This window comes from Natator depressus, chromosome 16, assembly GCF_965152275.1.
Source record: "Natator depressus isolate rNatDep1 chromosome 16, rNatDep2.hap1, whole genome shotgun sequence".
Classification (NCBI taxonomy): domain Eukaryota; kingdom Metazoa; phylum Chordata; order Testudines; family Cheloniidae; genus Natator; species Natator depressus.
Genome location: NC_134249.1, coordinates 6,026,172 through 6,045,747, shown reverse-complemented (window position 1 = coordinate 6,045,747; position 19,576 = coordinate 6,026,172). Strand labels below are relative to the sequence as shown.

General features: G+C 47.7%; 1 protein-coding gene across 4 annotated transcripts in view; it reads right to left on the bottom strand.

Annotated features, from left to right (window-relative positions):
* Positions 1 to 19,576, bottom strand: part of LOC142000049 (discoidin domain-containing receptor 2-like) — a 150,731-nt gene that overhangs the window by 21,495 nt on the left and 109,660 nt on the right. For all 4 annotated transcript variants that reach the window (XM_074974069.1, XM_074974072.1, XM_074974070.1 and 1 more), the window contains 4 exons: positions 18,854 to 19,011; positions 18,369 to 18,564; positions 10,553 to 10,797; positions 979 to 1,100 (listed from right to left, as the gene is read on the bottom strand). In XM_074974069.1, the coding sequence (XP_074830170.1) occupies positions 979 to 1,100; positions 10,553 to 10,797; positions 18,369 to 18,564; positions 18,854 to 19,011 (721 nt within the window). The remainder of the gene's footprint in view (positions 1 to 978; positions 1,101 to 10,552; positions 10,798 to 18,368; positions 18,565 to 18,853; positions 19,012 to 19,576) is intronic.

The following is a 19,576-nucleotide window of genomic DNA, read 5'->3' as shown; positions in this document are numbered from 1 at the left end:
GGCTGGGCCAGGCCCTAGAGGGTTTTCTGAAGGTAGAAGGGAGTGGTGGGGGAGAAGGTGCAGAGGCTGTTCCAGATGTGGTGATGTCAAAGTCTCAGGGATAAAGGATGATGTAATAGCAATATGCGGGAAGTGAAAGTTTCTATACATCTGTCAATCCTGCGTCCATCACTGTAGTATATGATCAGGTCATTTTTCTATCAACATGTCTGTATTTCTATGGTTTCTCCGAGGAACTGGATCAGCCCATGGGGCCAGCAGTCTAGTATTCTGTCACTGACAGTGGCTAGTACCACAGAAAAGGCTAAGAAACCAAAGTGCTGGCCATGATGGGAAACCTGCTCTCTGGAAGCGTTTCCTTCTAATCCCCAAGAGCTGGAAGTTGGCTCATGCCCATATAAATTCTGGAGGGTTTTTATCCAGTGTAAGGTCACTGTGGATGTTCCCCTTCTCTACATAAATGTCCAGCCTTCTGTGAAACTGGCCAACCTTGTTGTTTTCATGTCATTCCTTATAACTCACACGATCACATCCTTTCCAAAGTACTCCTCCCACTCGGTGTCTTTGTGACCCTTTCCTGGATGAACTGGACTTGTTCACCTATCTCTGTGTGCACAGCATTAGTGGATAAGTCCACTAGTGCCTGCTGGATAGGGGGAGTGATATAATAAAATATATCATTATTAATCACACTTGTCCATCAAGAATGGATGATAGGTCTCTGCTCATGAGCTCCACTCAGCAGCCAGGATAAAACTGATATTCCACTGACTTCCATTATCTCTGTTCAAATACCCACTTATGCACTAACTGCTCATATATGCACACACCAAGGGCTGACTCGCCTCTCACTTACACAAGTGTAAATCTGGAGTAGCTCCATTGAAGTCAGTGAAGCTAACCTGTGTAAAACTAGTCTCAGAGCAGAATCAGGCTTCATACTCAGACTAAAGCTGTTGCATAGTGTCATGTGGTTACCTGGCTGTTTTGTTGACATTGGATCTTAGCATTTTCACTGCCACTAGAACCGGTTGGTTGGTGAGTTCCGTAGACGAGAGTCCCAAAAATTCCAACAGGCCATCTGCTTCACACAGGTGCACCTGGAAAAGGGAGTGCAGGGTCAGCCATGAACATGTGGTAAAGTCAGGGAAGAAGAGGGAAAAACACATCACGTTATGGATAATCATTATGGTTAGAATTGATTGAATTATCCCATGAAAGTAAATTATTCAGTGAGTTTAGTCTTTTTTTGTTTCTGAACAGAAAAAGTTGAAAAACTGCCCCTGGCTTCTGTGAACAGATTTGTTATTTGTAAGTATTTGTTGAAGAGCTCATGTGAACTACTTTCATCCTATGGCTTATTTGTTAACTGTTCACTTCAACTATTGAGTATTCATGATATTTGATTGCTCATCTACTTACGTCACATGGTATGGTTTCTACTCCTGAACCGAATACCTGAAACTTTAAACAAAGAAATAACAAATAGCAATACCCTTGTCTGCATGTGACTACAGGGACTGAGTAAAGTACAGCTACGCACCAAACATTCCTGCAAATCCAAGCCCAAGTGTGGGAATGCTCATTAACGGTAACAAAGGGCACAAAGGTGGTCATTTCATATTCTAACATTTATGAGTGTTTTCTTGCAGAACTCATCCAGCTCTCCGGATCATTGTAGCAAATGGCCAAGACAGTCATAGAAGCACTTCACTGCTGCTGCAATAAAAGGTGTTCACTGGCCAAAGAGACTCCATTTCACACCCAATCCTGAAAACCATTTGGAGTGATCCAGAAAATCCGTTGTTTGACCATCACCTTCTGCAAACATTTTGAAATAAGCAAAGATTCGAATCACTGTGGTATTGGCGAGGTGATTAGCATAAGATAATGGCTTCTTGAACAAGGTCCTCCCTGTGTTGCATTAATAAATTCCACCAGTGATGAACTCCAAAGTCTCCCTTCAATAGCCACAAAGGACCAGGATCCATTTCTGTAGGCAGTGTGGTGGTAGCCATGTCGGTCCCAGGATATTAGAGACAAGGTGGGTGAGGTGTAATATCTTTTATTGGACCAATTTCCAATAAAAGATATTACCTCACCCACCTTGTCTCTCTAAGGGTCTATTTTGCAAGCCACAGATAGCCAGCGTCCTCTAGCATATCCTGCATCTCTATGTGTTAAGCCAGGTGTGACCTGGGGACCTCTAGGTGCCCACTGGCAGAGGACACAGGGGTGCATAAGGGTTACATGGATTCCCCTTGGCCTGGTCTCTATGTACTATTTTGCCAAAGAGCATCGTGCGTGGTCTCTATTCTTACACTGGTCTCCATAGTCATTGCAAGCTGTACGTATGGATAATATGTGAGGAGTTATGTATCTACACTGAAAATTTTGTTCTGAAGGTCTGTGAGTTGGGGCCAATCCCCAGAAGCTGATAAACAATTTTCTTTCAGTCACAAGATATTCATCTAGCAGTCTGTCTCTATGTAAATTGAGTAGTGTACAGTTCACAATGGATGCTCATTTGCAGTCTAAGCTGAATGCTAGTGAAGGGATTGTGAAACCTTCACTGAGGGAATATACAGGAAGAAATAAATCAAGAGGAGGGAATCCTGTCTATAGGTGAAAACAGTGGAGTTCTGGACTATACCTGTAGATACAGGGACTTTCTCCGAATCCTTCACTGAGGAAGTAAGCTGACAGTGTGTTTGCTTCATGAAAAAAGGATCACAGCCAGCCAGGTTGTTACATGCTGGCTGGAGAACGTTGGGTGAGATACCCTCCTGTCTAAGGAAGTTTATCTTGTGAGGTAAGTCGAGACTCTAGACCAAACTGTGGCTCACGAGCCACATGCGGCTCTTGTACCTTTAAAGTGCGGCTCGTGGAGCCCCCTCCATAGCCCCCCATTCTCCACCTACCAGATTGGGGTGGGGGCTGAAGGCCTGAGCCCCATCAGGCATCTCCCGCAGGGCTAAAGCCCTGAAACCCCCCCCTCCCCGATAGGCAGAGGCCCCTACCCCACCACCCTGCTGCAAGGCAGAGGTCCTGAGCTTCCCCCCAGCCCAGTCTAGTAGGTGGAGAATGTGGGGGGAGAAGGGGGCTCTGTGAGTCGCACTTTAACGGTAAAAGAGCTGCATGTGACTTGCGAGCCGCCGTTTGCCCCCGCCCCCCAGTCTACGCAGAGGCGTAGTGACCCATCCTCCTTCTTCACAAAGAGGAATGGTGTCCCCGCTGTAGAGGTAGATTGCCGAATGAAGCCCTTGGCAAGGTTTTCCTGAATAAACCCATGTAGCGCCTGGTTCAGACATGGAATCTGTTTGTAGGACACCTTTGCCCTGGGGTGTAGGTCTGCTGGGCAGCCGTAGTCTCTGTATGGGGCTAGTGAGTCAGCATTTTTCTTTTTGAATGCATCCAGGTAGTCATGGTATTTGGCACGAAGGCTGAGGTTCTGGCCTGGAGCTACTCCCGAGTGGCTGGCCGCCTGCCGTCTGGGGTTCCGCTTCCGAGGTTCTCCTCCCATCCTGGGCCCTGGGAATGGGTCACTTGGGGGCTGGCTGCTTTGTCAGAGGCACACTTTGTGACAGTATTTGGAGGGAAAGCTACTGCTCCTCCACCACCAGGAAATACACGGGTCCTGCTGCTCCAACCTAGGAATGCCAAGAATGATGAGGAAGACTAGAGAGCGGATCACACTGAAGCATATTAATTCTTGGTGCCCTTCCACTTCGGCTCCTAATGGGACAGGTCTCCTGAGTCACCGGTCCCGACGACAGAAGCGATCCATCGATCCTCTCCCCCAGGTCCAGTGTGGGTTTCGGCTGGAGAGGGATCTGGAGGGTTTTGGCTGCCTCAGCAGCTACAAAGTTGGCGACAGCCACGGAGTCTATTGCTGCTAACTGTGGGGGGATCTGCTGCACCTGCCCCAAAACCTGCAACCGCAGTAGCAACTGGAAATGCCGGGAGACACCAGAGTTCCAGGTTCTACTTGAGGGCGGGGGAGTGGTTCCGAATCATAGGGCTCAGGTGGTGCCCAGGCTGTACCCCCTACTGGGCCTGGGCGGGTCTGTTTCTCTGAGTCCTGGTGCCCCACCAGAATTGGTAAAGTTGGGCTGCCTCATTCCACTCAACATCAGCCACAAGCCATTGGAAATGAGCAGCGTAGGAGGTAGCTGGCCCTCGTCCCTTTCAAAGCTTCTGGAGGGCAGCCTCTGCAGAGCAGATGCAATGTGGGTCATCAGAGATGGTCACGTAGGCTTGCAGGAAGGCATCCCGGTCAGAGACCACTGGACTGTTCTGCTCCAACAGCGTGGGGTTCAAGCAAGCCCTTTGTCAGAGAACAGGCTGACTATTAGCTGCACCTTAATCTGGTCTGTGGGATACGCTTGGGGGCATAGCAGAAAGAGCAGCCTGCATAGCTTCAGGAACCCCCCATATTTCCAGCAATACCCGTCGAACTGTTCGGGCAGTGGCACCGTGGGGGCTGGTTCAGGTGATGCATGGTCTGTCCAGGCTCGTAGCACTGTTGTTCTCCCTGTGAGCACGCTAGCTGCTCATGTAAGGTCTGTGCTTTGGCAGTGAGCTGTGCCACCTGAGCCTGCAACTGGACTAATTGCTCATGCAGGTCTGTCATTTGAGTACACAGTGCGTAGCATGGGTCTGTAGTAAGAGGTTCTCTGCCTGCAGATGGGTCCTGCAGGCCCCAAACCCTGGGAAAGCTGCAGGTTGGAGGGCGGCCAGCGCCTTCCATCATTTGTGGAGGGGATGGATGGATTTGGGGGAGGGCCAAAGGTAGTCTGAGCAAACTGTCACAAGAGGGTCGTGGGAGGTCTGACCTAGTGGTCCAAGCAGGAGTCAGGCTGGGTCAGATACCAGGAGGTTAGAGTCTGAGATCGCACAGAGGGCAGCTTGAGAGTCAGGCATCAAGAGGCAAGCAGGATCAAGTTATCAGGAGGTCAGAGTCTGAGACAGGCCAGAAGGCAAACAGAGTCAAGCATCAGGAGGCATGCAGGGTCCAGTTATCATGAGATCAGGGCCAGGAGCCAGGTTACAGACAGTAATCGTAAAGCGCAGTTGAGGACAAACCAAGGTCAGAAGTCTGAGTCTAGGGTCTATCGCAAGTAGGGTCTGGAGCATGGAGGCGGTCACTATTGTTGGTCAAACATGGCTTCGTGGTTTATATGGTGGTATCAGCCAATCTGTGAGCTATGAGGGGCAGCCACCCAGGCCCTGCTGGGTGGTACTTCCTGCTGAACCTAGAATCACAGGGTCCTCCAGTGGCCAGGGGTGATGAGGAGGTGTCAGCAGCACAGAACGCACATGGTTGCAAGTTCCAGCCCTGCAGGGTCTCACATTGAGTCTATCGCTATCATAGAATCATAGAATATCAGGGTTGGAAGGGACCTCAGGAGGTCATCTAGTCCCACCCCCTGCTCAAAGCAGGACCAATCCCCAACTAAGGTATCTTTTTAAAAATCATTCTTGTCGTTCTTCTCTGAACCCTCTCCAATTTATCAACATCCTTCTTATCAAAATCAAAGGGAAACATGAGTTCAGGAGAGCTGACAATTTCTCAAAGGGACAATATTAAAGACACAACAGCAAACTATCCTGATGCAAAGGAAAGATAGGAAGAATAGTGAGACGCCAATATGACTCTATCAAGAGCTCTTTAATGACCTGAAAATCAAAAAGAAATCCTACAAAAAGCGGAAACATGGACAAATTGATAAGGATGAGTACAAAAGAATACCACAAGCATGTAGGGACAAAACAGGAAACGCTAAGGCACGAAATGAGCTACACTAAGCAAAGGCCAAAAAAGGCAGTAAGAAGAGACCCTATGTGTATTAGGAGCAAGAGGAAGAATAAGGAAAATGTTGGTCATCTACTTAGCGGGGAAGGAGAGCGAACAACTGATGGCATCAAAAAGGCTGAGATGTTTAATGTCTATTTTGTTTCATTCTTCACTAAAAAGGTTTATGGTAACCAGATAATTAACACATTAATATGAACAACAAAGGGGGAGGAATGCAAGCCAAAATAGGGAAAGAACAGGTTAAAGAATATTTAGATAAGTTTGATGTATTGAAGTTGGCAGGATCTGCTGAAATTCTCTCTCGGGTACTACTTAAGGAGCTAGCTGAAGCATTTAGGGAACAATTAGTGATTATCCTGGAGAACTCATGGAGGAAGGTAAGAGCCCAGAGGGCTAGAGAAAGGCAAACATAGTACCTATCTTTAAAAAGAGGAACAAAGAGAACCTGAGGAATTATAGCCCAGACAGCCTAATTTCAATACCTGGAAAGATCCTGGAACAAATTATTAATCAATTGATTTGTAAGCACCTAGAGGATAACATGGTAATAAGTGATTGGCATGATTTGTTCTTTACAAATCCAAATAGTCTAACTAACCTAAGGCTTTGTCTACACTAGCACTTTTGTTGGTAAAACTTTTGTCAGTCAGGAGTGTGAAAAAACTGACTGACATAAAGTTCACTGACAAAAGTGCTGGTGTGGACAGCACTATGTTGGCATGAGAGGCTCTCCCATCAACAGAGCTAACACCGCTCGTTGGGGGTGGTTTAATGATGCTGGTGGGAGAGCTCTCGCCTGCTGGCAAAGAGCAGCTACACGGGAGACCTTATAGCAGCACAGCTGTAATGTCCATAGTATAGACATAGCCTAATTTCCTTTCTTGACAGGTTTACTGGCCTACTGAATGGGGGTAAGCTGTAGATGTTTCCTCTCTTGATTTCAGTAATGCTTTTGACACAGTCCCACATGACATTCTTATAAGCAAACTAGAGAAATGTGGTCTAGATGAAATTCCTACAAGGTACATAACTGGTTAAAGACTGTACTCCCAGAATAGTTATTAATGGTTTGCTGTCAAAGTAGGAAGGTGTATCTAGTGGGGTTCTGCAGGAATCTGTCCTGTGTTGGGTACTGTTCAATATTTCCATTAATGACTTGCATAGTGGAGTGGAGAGTATGCTTATAAAATCTGTGGAAGGGTTGGGAGAACTTTTGAGGACAGGATTAGAATTCAAAACAACTTTGACAAATTGGAGAATTAGTCCGAAATCAAAACGATCGAATTCAGTAAAGATAAGTGCGAAACTCTACACCTAGGAAGGGAAAATTAAATGCACAACTACAAAATGGGGGAATAACTGGCCAGTTGGTAGTACTGCTGAAAAGGATGCGGGGGTTATAGTCGATCACAAATTGAATATGAGCCAACAACGTGATGCAATTGCAAAGGCTAATATCATTCTGGGATGCATTAACAGGAGTGTCGTATGTAAGACACAAAAGATAATCGTCCCACTCTACTCAGCACTAGTGAGGCCTCAGATAGAGTACTGTGTCCAGCTCTGGGCGCCACACTTTACGAAAGATGTGGACAGATTGGAGAGAGTCCAGAGGCGAGAGAGAAAAATGTCCAAAGGTTTAGAAAACCTGACCTATGAGGAAAGGTTAAAAAACTGGGCATGTTTAGTCTTGAGAAAAGAAGACGGAGGGGGGAACCCAATAACAGTCTTCAAAATGTTTAGAACTGTTATAAAGAGGATGGAGTACAATCAGTTGCCATGTCCACTGAAGGTAGGGCAAGAAGTAAGTGGTTTAATCTGCAGCAAGGGAGATTCAGGTTAGCTATTAGGAAAAACGTTCAAACTACAAGAATAGTTAAGCACTTGGAAGGGAGGTATGGAATCCCCACCATCGGAGTTTAAGAACAGGTAAGACAGACTTTTGTTTTAGGGATGGTCTAAGTTTACTTGGTCATTGCTTCAGCACAGGGTGCTGGACTAAATGACCTTTCGAGGTCCCTTCTATGATTTTTGTATTGTGGACATCAAAACTAGGTCACACCAGTGCCAAATACAGAGGTAAAATAACCTCTCTACTCCCACCTCAGATTCCATTGTTTATGCATTCAAGGATCAATCACAGTAGCCCTTTTGGTCAAAGTCGTACTGGGAGCTCACGTTCAGCTGATTATCCACCATGATGTCAACCCCCAAGACTTTTTCACAGTCCCTGCTTCCCAGGAGAGAGTCCCCCATCATGTAAGTATGGCCTACATTCTTTGTTCCTCGATGTATATATTTAGCATACTAAAACATATATTATTTGCTTGTTCCCAGCTTATCAAGTGATCCAGATCACGCCGAATCAGTGACCTGTCTTCAACATTTACCATTCCCCCAATCCTTGTGTTGTCTGCAAACTTTATGCGTGACAATTTAATGTTTTCTTCCAAGTCATTGATAAAAATGTTAAATAGCACAGGGCAAAGAACGGATTTCTGTGGGACCTCACTTGAAACACAGTTGCTCAGTGATGATATCCCATTTACAGTTACATTTTGAGACCTATCAGCTAGCCAGTTTTTAATCCATCTCATGTGTGCCATGTTAATTTTGTATCATTCTAGCTTTTTTTATCAAAATGTTGCATGGTACCAAGTCAGATGCCTTACAGAAATCTAAGTATATTGCATAAACCCTATTACCTTTACCAACCAAACTGATAAGCTCATAAAAAAAATCAAGTTAGTTTGACAGGATCTATTTTCCACAGACCCATGTTGATTGGCATTAATTATATTACCCTCCTTTATTCTTTATCAATCAAGTCTTGTATCAGCCACTCCATTATCCTGGCCTAGATCAATGCCACACTGACAGGCTTATAATTACCTGGGTCATCCCATTTACCCTTTTTAAATATTGGCACAACGTTAGCTTTCTACCCATCTTCTGGAACTATCCCAGTGTTCCAAAAGTTATTGAAAATCAACAGTTGGCTATGCTGCCTGTGGCCACTGAACCATGTTCTGCTCCTAGATCCAGAGAGACCAACCAGGAATCCCAGTGTTCAGCGCTCCCCCGATGTCTCACATCCATTTGTGTAACCCACTGACAGCATGAGTGGTGGGTGTGCCTGTATGGGCTGGTCCATATAGAGAATGACAGCATGCTTCCCCTCCATGTCCCCCTTTCCTAATTACCCTGATAGCTACAGTGAAAGAGATGTGTGCTTTGGGTCTGCACCCTGTGTGTTTTAACCATGCAAAGGAGAAAAGAACATACCTCTGCATGTAAAAGTTAGTGTACGGACCCTGGAGTCATTGCTGAAAGATTTTATATTGCAAATCATTGTATTGAGAAGTGAATGTTGTGTTAATATTTTACTGTTGCATTTCTATTATTTGTATTTGTTCCAGCTCCCACATCACAAGTTCCCCAGCCACGGTTTGCACCAGACAGTGAGGTCGGATGGCAGGGAAGTCTCTCGCTATGTATCTAGAGAGAGAGAGAGAGAGAGTAGAATGGGCACAATGGTGCCTGATCTCTGTTGCATTCTCTGGTGACAGCTCCTGAAGCAGGAGGCCAAAATCACCTTGCTCACAGACAGTCTAGTTAAAGGGAGAGCAGATCCAATGAGTCAGGAGGGGATGAGATGGAGAACCAGGCAGGATTCCGAAGTCACTGAGAATGAGGGAGCGAGATTGTGGTGAGAGGAAGACAGAAAGCCCTAAGAGCCAAAGGTGGAGGGGGAAGCCAGGCAGTCCACAGCAACACGGTTGGGGGGAGAAGAGAGTCGGATGGAGTACTGTGGACTGGAAGAGAATGAGTGGGAAGAGGAGGCAGGAGGGCTGGAAGCAGTAGGATCGGGAGAGAAGAAGGCTACTGCCTCACCATGCTCTCTGGAGGGTGACCCAGGGGCAGGCAGCAGGAGGAGAGGTGGGGGGAGGGCAGTGAGAGTCAGGCAACGCAGAGAGAGGCTGTGGCCGGCAGTGAGTTTTCACCACTGAACAAGTATTCCCGAGAGCCCAGGAGAAGGGGAGAGTGGTAACAGTGTGTGATTGGTGGGGTGAGTGACGGTAGAGCTGTGCTGGCTGTGAAGAGGGGCACCAGAGACAGGAAGGCTGCGGCTCAGGGCAGTGCCAGGGCGGGGTAGCTGTGGCCAGAAAGAGGGAGACAGTGGAGGTGAGTGTTGGATTTGAGGTGGCAAGCGGGGGGTTGGGAAGGATGGCAACAGGAGAAGGTAGAGCTGGCGGGAGCAGGGGAGGGGGAGGACAGGAGGGTTGCGGAGATGGTGACAGTGTGAGAATGAGATGGGAAGGAGGCAGGGAAAGTGAAGGAGAAGTGAGAGCATGCAGAGGAGTTCAGTGGACAGGGCAAGGGGAGCTATGGGAGAGCACGGCTAGTGGGGAAAGTCAGCAAACTCCTGGGAGCTAAGGCCAGGCTGGCCAAGGTTCCTGACACAAATCAGGGGAGGCAGAATGCAGTGAGGTCAGGGTCTCTCAGTGCTGGTGGTCTGTCTCCACGGCCGGCACTCTGGCTCAGGGCAGGGGCCAGGAGGGAATGTGCAGACCCCCCCAGAAAGCCAGCTGCAGGTATGTGAGCTCTGCTGTAGCACCCACGCTGCAGAAGGTGGTCCAGCATGGACACTGCAGGCAGAGAGCTGAGTAAGCAGGCTGTGCCAGGGGCACGTGCCTCCATTCTGCTGCCGAGGGGGCAGAAAGATGCCTGTACCTCTCCGAACTGCCCTTCTCCCAGCTTCTCCTTGAGTCGCAGCTGCTGCCGGGGGAACTCGCCCACGGAGATGTCCTTCTTGGTGAGCGAATCGACCGTGAGGGCGGGCACGGCGTACATGTTATTGCCCGTCACGCCCTGCAGGCTGACAATGTCTGTCTCCGCGTAATGAGGCACGTTGTTCTGGAAGCCCTGGTGTGGGGTGGACTTGGTGAGGTCGGGCTCAGCGTAGTCACCACTGCACACTGAGGGAAAACCAAAGACATGGTTAGTCAAGCACACCTGCCTTCTCCAAATCACGGTGGCTGGGCTGCTGCCAGGCCTGATCCTGCATAGGAACCGTGGGCGGCTCATCTCAGCCCCAGTGCTGCTGCTTGGGCCTGCATGGAGATTTTGCTCCTGTTGTAACTAGGATCCACCCCTGGTAAACCGCAAACATCTGTCTCCCCGAACAAATGTTTGTGGAGTGTCCTGATTGTGTTAAATGGCTATCGACCCACTCATGCCACAACCAGAGACCATACTCTCACCTAGACAGCCCCGTATGTGATAAAGGGCATCTGAATGTTGCTAGGTAATGACTTTTGGGAAGGCGGTACTGGGGAAGCAGCTTGGAGCTCCTCCACCTTTCCCCATCTCAAGGTCAGATCGCTGCGATGCATACCACAGGGGGTTGCACGTCAGCTCAGAACAGGAACTTGCTCTGGTGCAGAATGCCTAGTAAATGGTGTTTCTCAGGAAGAGCACAAGTCCCCAGCAGGAGCTCCATGGTCTGCACTGGCTTCCTATTGGCTTCTGGATTGAATTTAAGCCACTGCTTTTGATCTACAAATCCCTAACTGGGCTGGGTCCTGGCTACTTGAGGAACCATCTCCCCTCGTGCCAGCCTGTCACAGCTGCGATCCATGGGGGCACTCGAGCTGCTCCCCCTCCATTTAAAAGAGATGGGGGCTGGCGGCACAGCATCCTCAGGGAGGGGCTCTCAGCTCTGGAAAAGGCTTCCCCCTAGACTGAAATAGCCCAGGTCTATTGACCTTGTGGGCACGCTGTGGGACATGGCTGTTTACGTGGGCTGCTGCAGAGGGGTATCTCTGAGAGAAATCAGCCGGGTGTTCTGTGGGCAATCTCATTTGGGTCAGTAATTTATGGCAGGGGTCATAGAGCCTGCATAGGTCCCTTTTCTAATTATTTCTAATTTTCTACTTCTACTATGACGTTTCATACAAACCCCGCTGTGTGAAAAGAATGCTGCTCAGGTTGCAAAGTCAAACACTTAGTCATTAAGTGGTCAGCCAGGGAAACCTTTGCCTCTTCTCTGAGCTCCAGCACATGATTGAGAACATCCCCACATGAACGCCAGGGAACATCACTGTGGAGAAGCTGCCGATGCCAAATGCTCATTTCTTCACATCAAATAGTCCATTGGGCTCACCTTTAATAACGTTCACAACTTTCACAGCCTCATCACATGCCTGTCAGTTCCCCTGGCATCCTCTTTGCTGCTTCTCAGCGAACGGAACACGTCCAACTGGCTTGGGGTGACCAGGCTGGGTTCTAGGCACAAGGCTACTGTGGCTTCCTGGCACCCTCATTGCTAATAGGAACCCAGCAATGTCAATCCAGCTGCACTGCCAGAACTGTCTGCTGGAAAGAGTCAAAGATTCTCCCTCCCCCTCCCTTCCCATGCACCATGAAGGTGATGTGGCTCCAGCCCTCTGCTCTCTCACTACCTGCTCCCCTCCTCTTCCAGGAATGGGAGCTGCTTTGCTCTCCCTCCCCGCCCCCGACCAACATGTAATCAAATACAAATACAAACCTTCATCTTAATGCAGTTACCCTCGAGGCCACAGCCAAGAGCCCTGAGGGCCACAAGATCCCCTGGGCTGCAGGTTGGACACCTTTGCCATACAGCCTTGAGTTACAGTAACACATACTGTTCTTACCATGTGGCTTCTGCCTCATTAAGTGCACAGGACGGATGGTGTTCAGGGGATGAGGTAGCCTCCTTTTCCCCTGAATATTCAATCCACTGCCTCTTGCCTTATTTACTGCTCACCCTACACTGAATAGGGAAGAATTCATGTCTTCCTGGGAGTTGCTGTGATGCTCATCACTGTAGCATATGAACCTCACAGACATTAATGACTTGATCTTCGCAACTCACCTGAGAGACAGGAAAGAGATTGTAACCCCACTTTACAGATCGGGACTGAGGCCCAGAGAGATTTAGGCCAAATTTTACAAAGATGTCCAGGCCTTTTGGGTGCTTCAATGACTGGAGGCCCAACTTGAGACACCTATAGCTTGAAGCCCCTGACTTTCTTCACGACATTCCTTCCAGCTTCTGCTGTGAATGAGGCAGGAATAATATGGACAACAGCCTCCTATGCTATACAGCCCCTTCTCATTCATCATCCTTCCAGTGCACTGACTGAGGCAGGGGTCCTCTGGAAAAGGTAGTATGTGAACACGTAAGAACATAAGAACGGCCATACAGTGTCATACCAAGGGTCCAGCTAGCCCAGTAACCTGTCTTCTGACAGTGGCCAATGCCAGGTGCCCCAGAGGGAATGAACAGAACAGAGCAATTTTCAAGTGGCCCATCCCCTGCCACCCAATCCCCCAGCATCTGGCAGTCAGAGGCTTAGGGTCACCGAGGGCATGGGGCTGTGTCCCTAATCATCTTGGCTAAAAGTCATTGATGGACCTATTGTCCATGAACTTATCTAACTCTTTTTTGAACCCAGTTATATTTTGACCATCACAACATCCTCTGGCAATGAGTTCCACAGGGTGATGGTGCATTGGGTGAAGAAATACTTCCTTTTGTTTGTTATTAAACCTGCTGCCTATTAATTTCATTGGGCGACCCCTCGTACTTGTGTTAATGTGAAGGGTAAATAAAACATCCTTATTCACCTTCTCCACACCAGTCATGATTTTATAGACCTCTATCATATCCCCCCTTCGTCGTCTCTTTTCCAAGCAGAAAAGTCCCAGTCTTTTTAATCTCTCCTCATCTGGAATCTGTTCTGTACCCCTAATCATGTTTGGTTGTCCTTCTCTGTACCTTTTCCAATTCTAATATATCTTTTTTGAGATGGGTCAACCAGAATTGCACACAGTATTCAAGGTGTGGGTTTATATAACTGCATTATGATTTTTTCTGTCTTATTATCTACCTCTTTCCTAATAGTTCCTAACATTTTGTTAACCTTTTTGACTGCCACTGTATATTTAACAGATGTTTTCAGAAAACTATCCACAATTACTTCAATATCTCTTTCTTGAGTGGTGACAGCTAAGTTGGACCCCATCATTTTGTATGTATAGTTGGGATTATGTTTTCCAGTGTGCATTACTTTGCATTTATCAACATTAAATTTCATCTGCTATTTGTTGCCCAGTTACCCAGTTTTGTGAGATCCCTTTGTAACTCTTCACAGTCTGCTTTGGACTTAACTATTTGAGTCATTTTGTATCATCTGCAAACTTTGCCACCTCACCGTTCACCGCATTTTCCAGATCATTTATGAATATGTTGAATAGCGCTGGTCCCAGTACAGACCCCTGGGGGACACCGCCATTTACCTCTCTCCATTCTGAAAACTGACCATTTATTCCTACCTTTTGCTTCCTGTCTTTTAACCAGTTACTGATCCATGGGAATTATGATGTGATTGGAATAACAGAGACTTGGTGGGATAACTCACATGACTGGAGTACTGTCATGGATGGTTATAAACTGTTCAGGAAGGACAGGCAGGGCAGAAAAGGTGGGGGAGTAGCACTGTATGTAAGGGAGCAGTATGACTGCTCAGAGCTCCGGTACGAAACTGCAGAAAAACCTGAGTGTCTCTGGATTAAGTTTAGAAGTGTGAGTAATAAGAGTGATGTAGTGGTGGGAGTCTGCTATAGACCACCGGACCAGGGGGATGAGGTGGATGAGGCTTTCTTCCGGCAACTCTCAGAAGCTACTAGATCGCACGCCCTGGTTCTCATGGGTGACTTTAATTTTCCTGATATTTGCTGGGAGAGCAATACAGCGGTGCATAGACAATCCAGGAAGTTTTTGGAAAGCGTAGGGGACAATTTCCTGGTGCAAGTGCTAGACGAGCCAACTAGGGGGGAGCTTTTCTTGACCTGCTGCTCACAAACAGGGAAGAATTAGTGGGGGAAGTAAAAGTGGATGGGAATCTGGGAGGCAGTGACCATGAGATGGTCGAGTTCAGGATCCTGACACAGGGAAGAAAGGTAAGCAGCAGGATACGGACCCTGGACTTCAGGAAAGCAGACTTCGACTCCCTCAGGGAGCGGATGGGTAGGATCCCCTGGGGGACTAACATGAAGGGGAAAGGAGTCCAGGAGAGCTGGCTGTATTTCAAGGAATCCCTGTTGAGGTTACAGGGACAAACCATCCCGATGAGTCGAAAGAATGGTAAATATGGCAGGCGACCAGCTTGGCTTAATGGTGAAATCCTAGCAGATCTTAAACATAAAAAAGAAGCTCACAAGAAGTGGAAGGTTGGACATATGACCAGGGAAGAGTATAAAAATATTGCTCGGGCATGTAGGAATGAAATCAGGAGGGCCAAATCGCACCTGGAGCTGCAGCTAGCAAGAGATGTCAAGAGTAACAAGAAGGGTTTCTTCAGGTATGTTGGCAACAAGAAGAAAGCCAAGGAAAGTGTGGGCCCCTTACTGAATGAGGGAGGCAACCTAGTGACAGAGGATGTGGAAAAAGCTAATGTGCTCCATGCTTTTTTTGCCTCTGTCTTCACTAACAAGGACAGCTCCCAGACTGCTGCACTGGGCATCGCAACATGGGGAGTAGATGGCCAGCCCTCTGTGGAGAAAGAGGTGGTTAGGGACTATTTAGAAAAGCTGGACGTGCACAAGTCCATGGGGCCGGACGAGTTGCATCCGAGAGTGCTAAAGGAATTGGCGGATGTGATTGCAGAGCCATTGGCCATTATCTTTGAAAACTCGTGGCGAACGGGGGAAGTCCCAGATGACTGGAAAAAGGCTAATGTAGTGCCAATCTTTAAAAAAGGGAAGAAGGAGGATCCTGGGAACTATAGGCCAGTCAGCCTCACCTCAGTCCCTGGAAAAATCATGGAGCAGGTCCTCAAGGAATCAATCCTGAAGCACTTACACGAGAGTAAAGTGATCAGGAACAGTCAGCATGGATTCACCAAGGGAAGGTCATGCCTGACTAATCTAATTGCCTTCTATGATGAGATTACTGATTCTGTGGATGAAGGGAAAGCAGTGGCTGTATTGTTTCTTGACTTTAGCAAAGCTTTTGACACGGTCTCCCACAGTATTCTTGTCAGCAAGTTAAAGAAGTATGGGCTGGATGAATGTACTATAAGGTGGGTAGAAAGTTGGCTAGATTGTCGGGCTCAACGGGTAGTGATCAATGGCTCCATGTCTAGTTGGCAGCCGGTGTCAAGTGGAGTGCCCCAGGGGTCGGTCCTGGGGCCGGTTTTGTTCAATATCTTCATAAATGATCTGGAGGATGGTGTGGATTGCACTCTCAGCAAATTTGCGGATGATACTAAACTGGGAGGAGTGGTAGATACGCTGGAGGGCAGAGACAGGATACAGAGGGACCTGGACAAATTGGAGGATTGGGCCAAAAGAAACCTGATGAGGTTCAATAAGGATAAGTGCAGGGTCCTGCACTTAGGACGGAAGAACCCAATGCACAGCTACAGACTAGGGACCGAATGGCTAGGCAGCAGTTCTGCGGAAAAGGACCTAGGGGTTACAGTGGACGAGAAGCTGGATATGAGTCAGCAGTGTGCCCTTGTTGCCAAGAAGGCCAATGGCATTTTGGGATGTATAAGTAGGGGCATAGCGAGCAGATCGAGGGACGTGATCGTTCCCCTCTATTCGACATTGGTGAGGCCTCATCTGGAGTACTGTGTCCAGTTTTGGGCCCCACACTACAAGAAGGATGTGGATAAATTGGAGAGAGTCCAGCAAAGGGCAACAAAAATTATTAGGGGTCTGGAACACATGACTTATGAGGAGAGGCTGAGGGAACTGGGATTGTTTAGTCTGCAGAAGAGAAGAATGAGGGGGGATTTGATAGCTGCTTTCAACTACCTTAGAGGTGGTTCCAAAGAGGATGGTTCTAGACTATTCTCAGTGGTAGAAGATGACAGGACAAGGAGTAATGGTCTCAAGTTGCAGTGGGGGAGGTTTAGGTTGGATATTAGGAAAACCTTTTTCACTAGGAGGGTGGTGAAACACTGGAATGCGTTACCTAGGGAGGTGGTAGAATCTCCTTCCTTAGAAGTTTTTAAGGTCAGGCTTGACAAAGCCCTGGCTGGGATGATTTGATTGGGGATTGGTCCTGCTTTGAGCAGGGGGTTGGACTAGATGACCTCCTGAGGTCCCTTCCAACCCTGATATTCTATGATTCTATGAGAGGACCTTCCCTCTTACCCCAGGACAGCTTCCTTTGCTTAAGAGCCTTCGGTGAGGGACCCTATCAAAGGCTTTCTGAAAGTCTAAATACACTATATCTTGTGGATCACTCTTGTCTACATATTTATTGACCCCTCAAAGAATTCTAATAGATTGGTGAGGCATGATTTCCCCATACAAAAGCCATGTTAACTCTTCGCCAACAAATCATGTTCATCTATGTGTCTGATAATTACATTACTTTACTATCGTTTCAACTAATTTGCCTGGTACTGATGTTAGGCTTACCGGTCTGTAATTGCCAAGAACCCCTCTGGAGCCTTTAAAAAAAACTGGCATCACATTAGCTATCCTCCAGTCATCTGTAATTAAAGACTATCATAATGCATATGCAGGAGGGAATCAAATTAAGTTTGCACGGGCAACCATAATTCTGGCATTTCCTAACTTTTGAGTGCTTCACTTTGCAATCTTAAAAAGAAAAGGAGTACTTGCGGCACCTTAGAGACTAACCAATTTATCTGAGCATAAGTGAGCTGTAGCTCACGAAAGCTTATGCTCAAATAAATTGGTTAGTCTCTAAGGTGCCACAAGTACTCCTTTTCTTTTTGCGAATACAGACTAACACGGCTGTTACTCTGAAACTTTGCAATCTTAACATTCTTTTAACGCATTTTTAATATTAAGTAATTTCTTACAAAAAAACCCTGGAAAAACAGAAATTCTTTCACGTGGAGTTGTACTGACCTCTCAAATGAGTACATTAGATCCACAGCACAGACCTCTGTCTAAGGTGTGAGCTAAAGCTAGCAGCTGTTCACCTTCCTTGCAGCAGGGGGCGTGGGTTATCTGCAGGGATCATTTGGATTTGCCCAATCTGTTCAATCCCCTGCCATTGCCGGGGGCCTCAGGCACTGGTGGCACCTCGTTCTGTCTTGTTCTCTGCCAGTGACACACAACAGTGCAGCCTCCTGAGGACTGAAATGCTTTAATTTAACTGAAATCACTGGGGTATTGTGTGAAATGTAATGGCCTGCGATATACAGGAGGCCAGACTAGATGATCCCTTTCGGCTTTAAATGCTATGAAATATTAAGTAATGGGAAATTCTCCTCTAGTGGAGAACAGCCACCAGAGGGGGATATAACATACACGTTGCCAGTGACTTGCGAGCTAATTGCTACGGAGCAGTGCACTGCTGAATATCAAGACTCCTGGGTCCTGTCCCTGGCTCTGGCAGGCGACTGTAGTGCAGTGCTCAGAACAGACTGCCAGGGCACTGCATGAAATCAAGGCACATTTTTAAAAGTTGAAGGAAATCAAACAAATGAATAATCCCTCCAGACACGGCTGACTCCCATACACTGGACACTTTTACCTGAATCCTCAGCACTTTGGGAGAGTTCTGGTAGCTTCTGGAGCAGTGTGGCAGGCTGATGATATTCCAGGTCCAGTGGGAAGACCCGTTCGTAGGTGGGATTAGACTGGTGGATCTGGTTCTGGTTGCTGACGATGGTGTAGCTGTAGAAGGAGAGACGAACCATGGCGTCCTCCTCCAGGATTCGCCGTGGGGCCTTCGGAAGAGAGAACAAGCTGCTGAGCTATCGGGAGCAGTCAGGCAGTGAGCTGGCTGCAAGGGCGGCAGTCACTCCATACCACAGCAGCATCCTGATTGGGGCCTGCTCCATGCTGAGGAGCCTAGGATGTGATGGTGGGGAGCAGGAAGTGGGAGCTCCATGACACCATGGCATCCTGTCCACTGGGGACATCACAGGGACTCCCCAACACTTCCTAATATATCCTAGAGCTCAGCAAGGCCAGCACAGCTCCAGACTCCCATGTACAGCAGCACCGTCACGTTACCTTCTCCAGTCTCTTCTGGACATACTGCTTCCACAGAATGATGATTATAATGATCAGGAGCAGAAGGATAATAGCCACAAGGCAGCCAACCAGGATGGAGGTACTGGAGTCATCTGCTTTCTCCCCTATCCAGGTGCTGGTTATAAAAGAAGTGGTTTCTGTACAGAGGAAGAAAATGAAAAGAAACTGGAGTCACAAGATGTAGGGGTTGCACTCACAGGCTAACAGTCTGGTGCAGAGGAGAACTGGGGCAACTTCCTGGACAAAGCGAATCTGTTTTCATACTGGTTTAATCAGAAATTCTCTCTTCCTGGAACTTCACAAATAACTTGGTGCTAGTGGCTTTGGGAGACACACACTGTTCTTGCCTTTGGAAATGGTGGCTCTGGGCTACTGTAACTCATACTAGGGTGAAAAATGAACCTGGACTCAATTTCAGGGGGAAGGTTTTGAGATTTCATTGGCTGCACCTGTGCGCTTGGGTCTCCTGCCTCCGGTGGCCTGCCCTATCCTAGGCCTGGCACTGTGGTGGGGCAGAGACATCCCTGGATTAGTGAGTGTAGCATAAACCACTTAGTGCTAGATGTGGAGGGGTGGTGCCGGGGCATATACAGTGCTACAGGAAGCTCTTTGCAAGGAGGGAAGGGCCCCTCTTGTGACAGAGAGGTGCCTTCCATCCGTCAGTACAGTCTGGCATCTGTGTAGTAGAGGAGGGACTGTGGT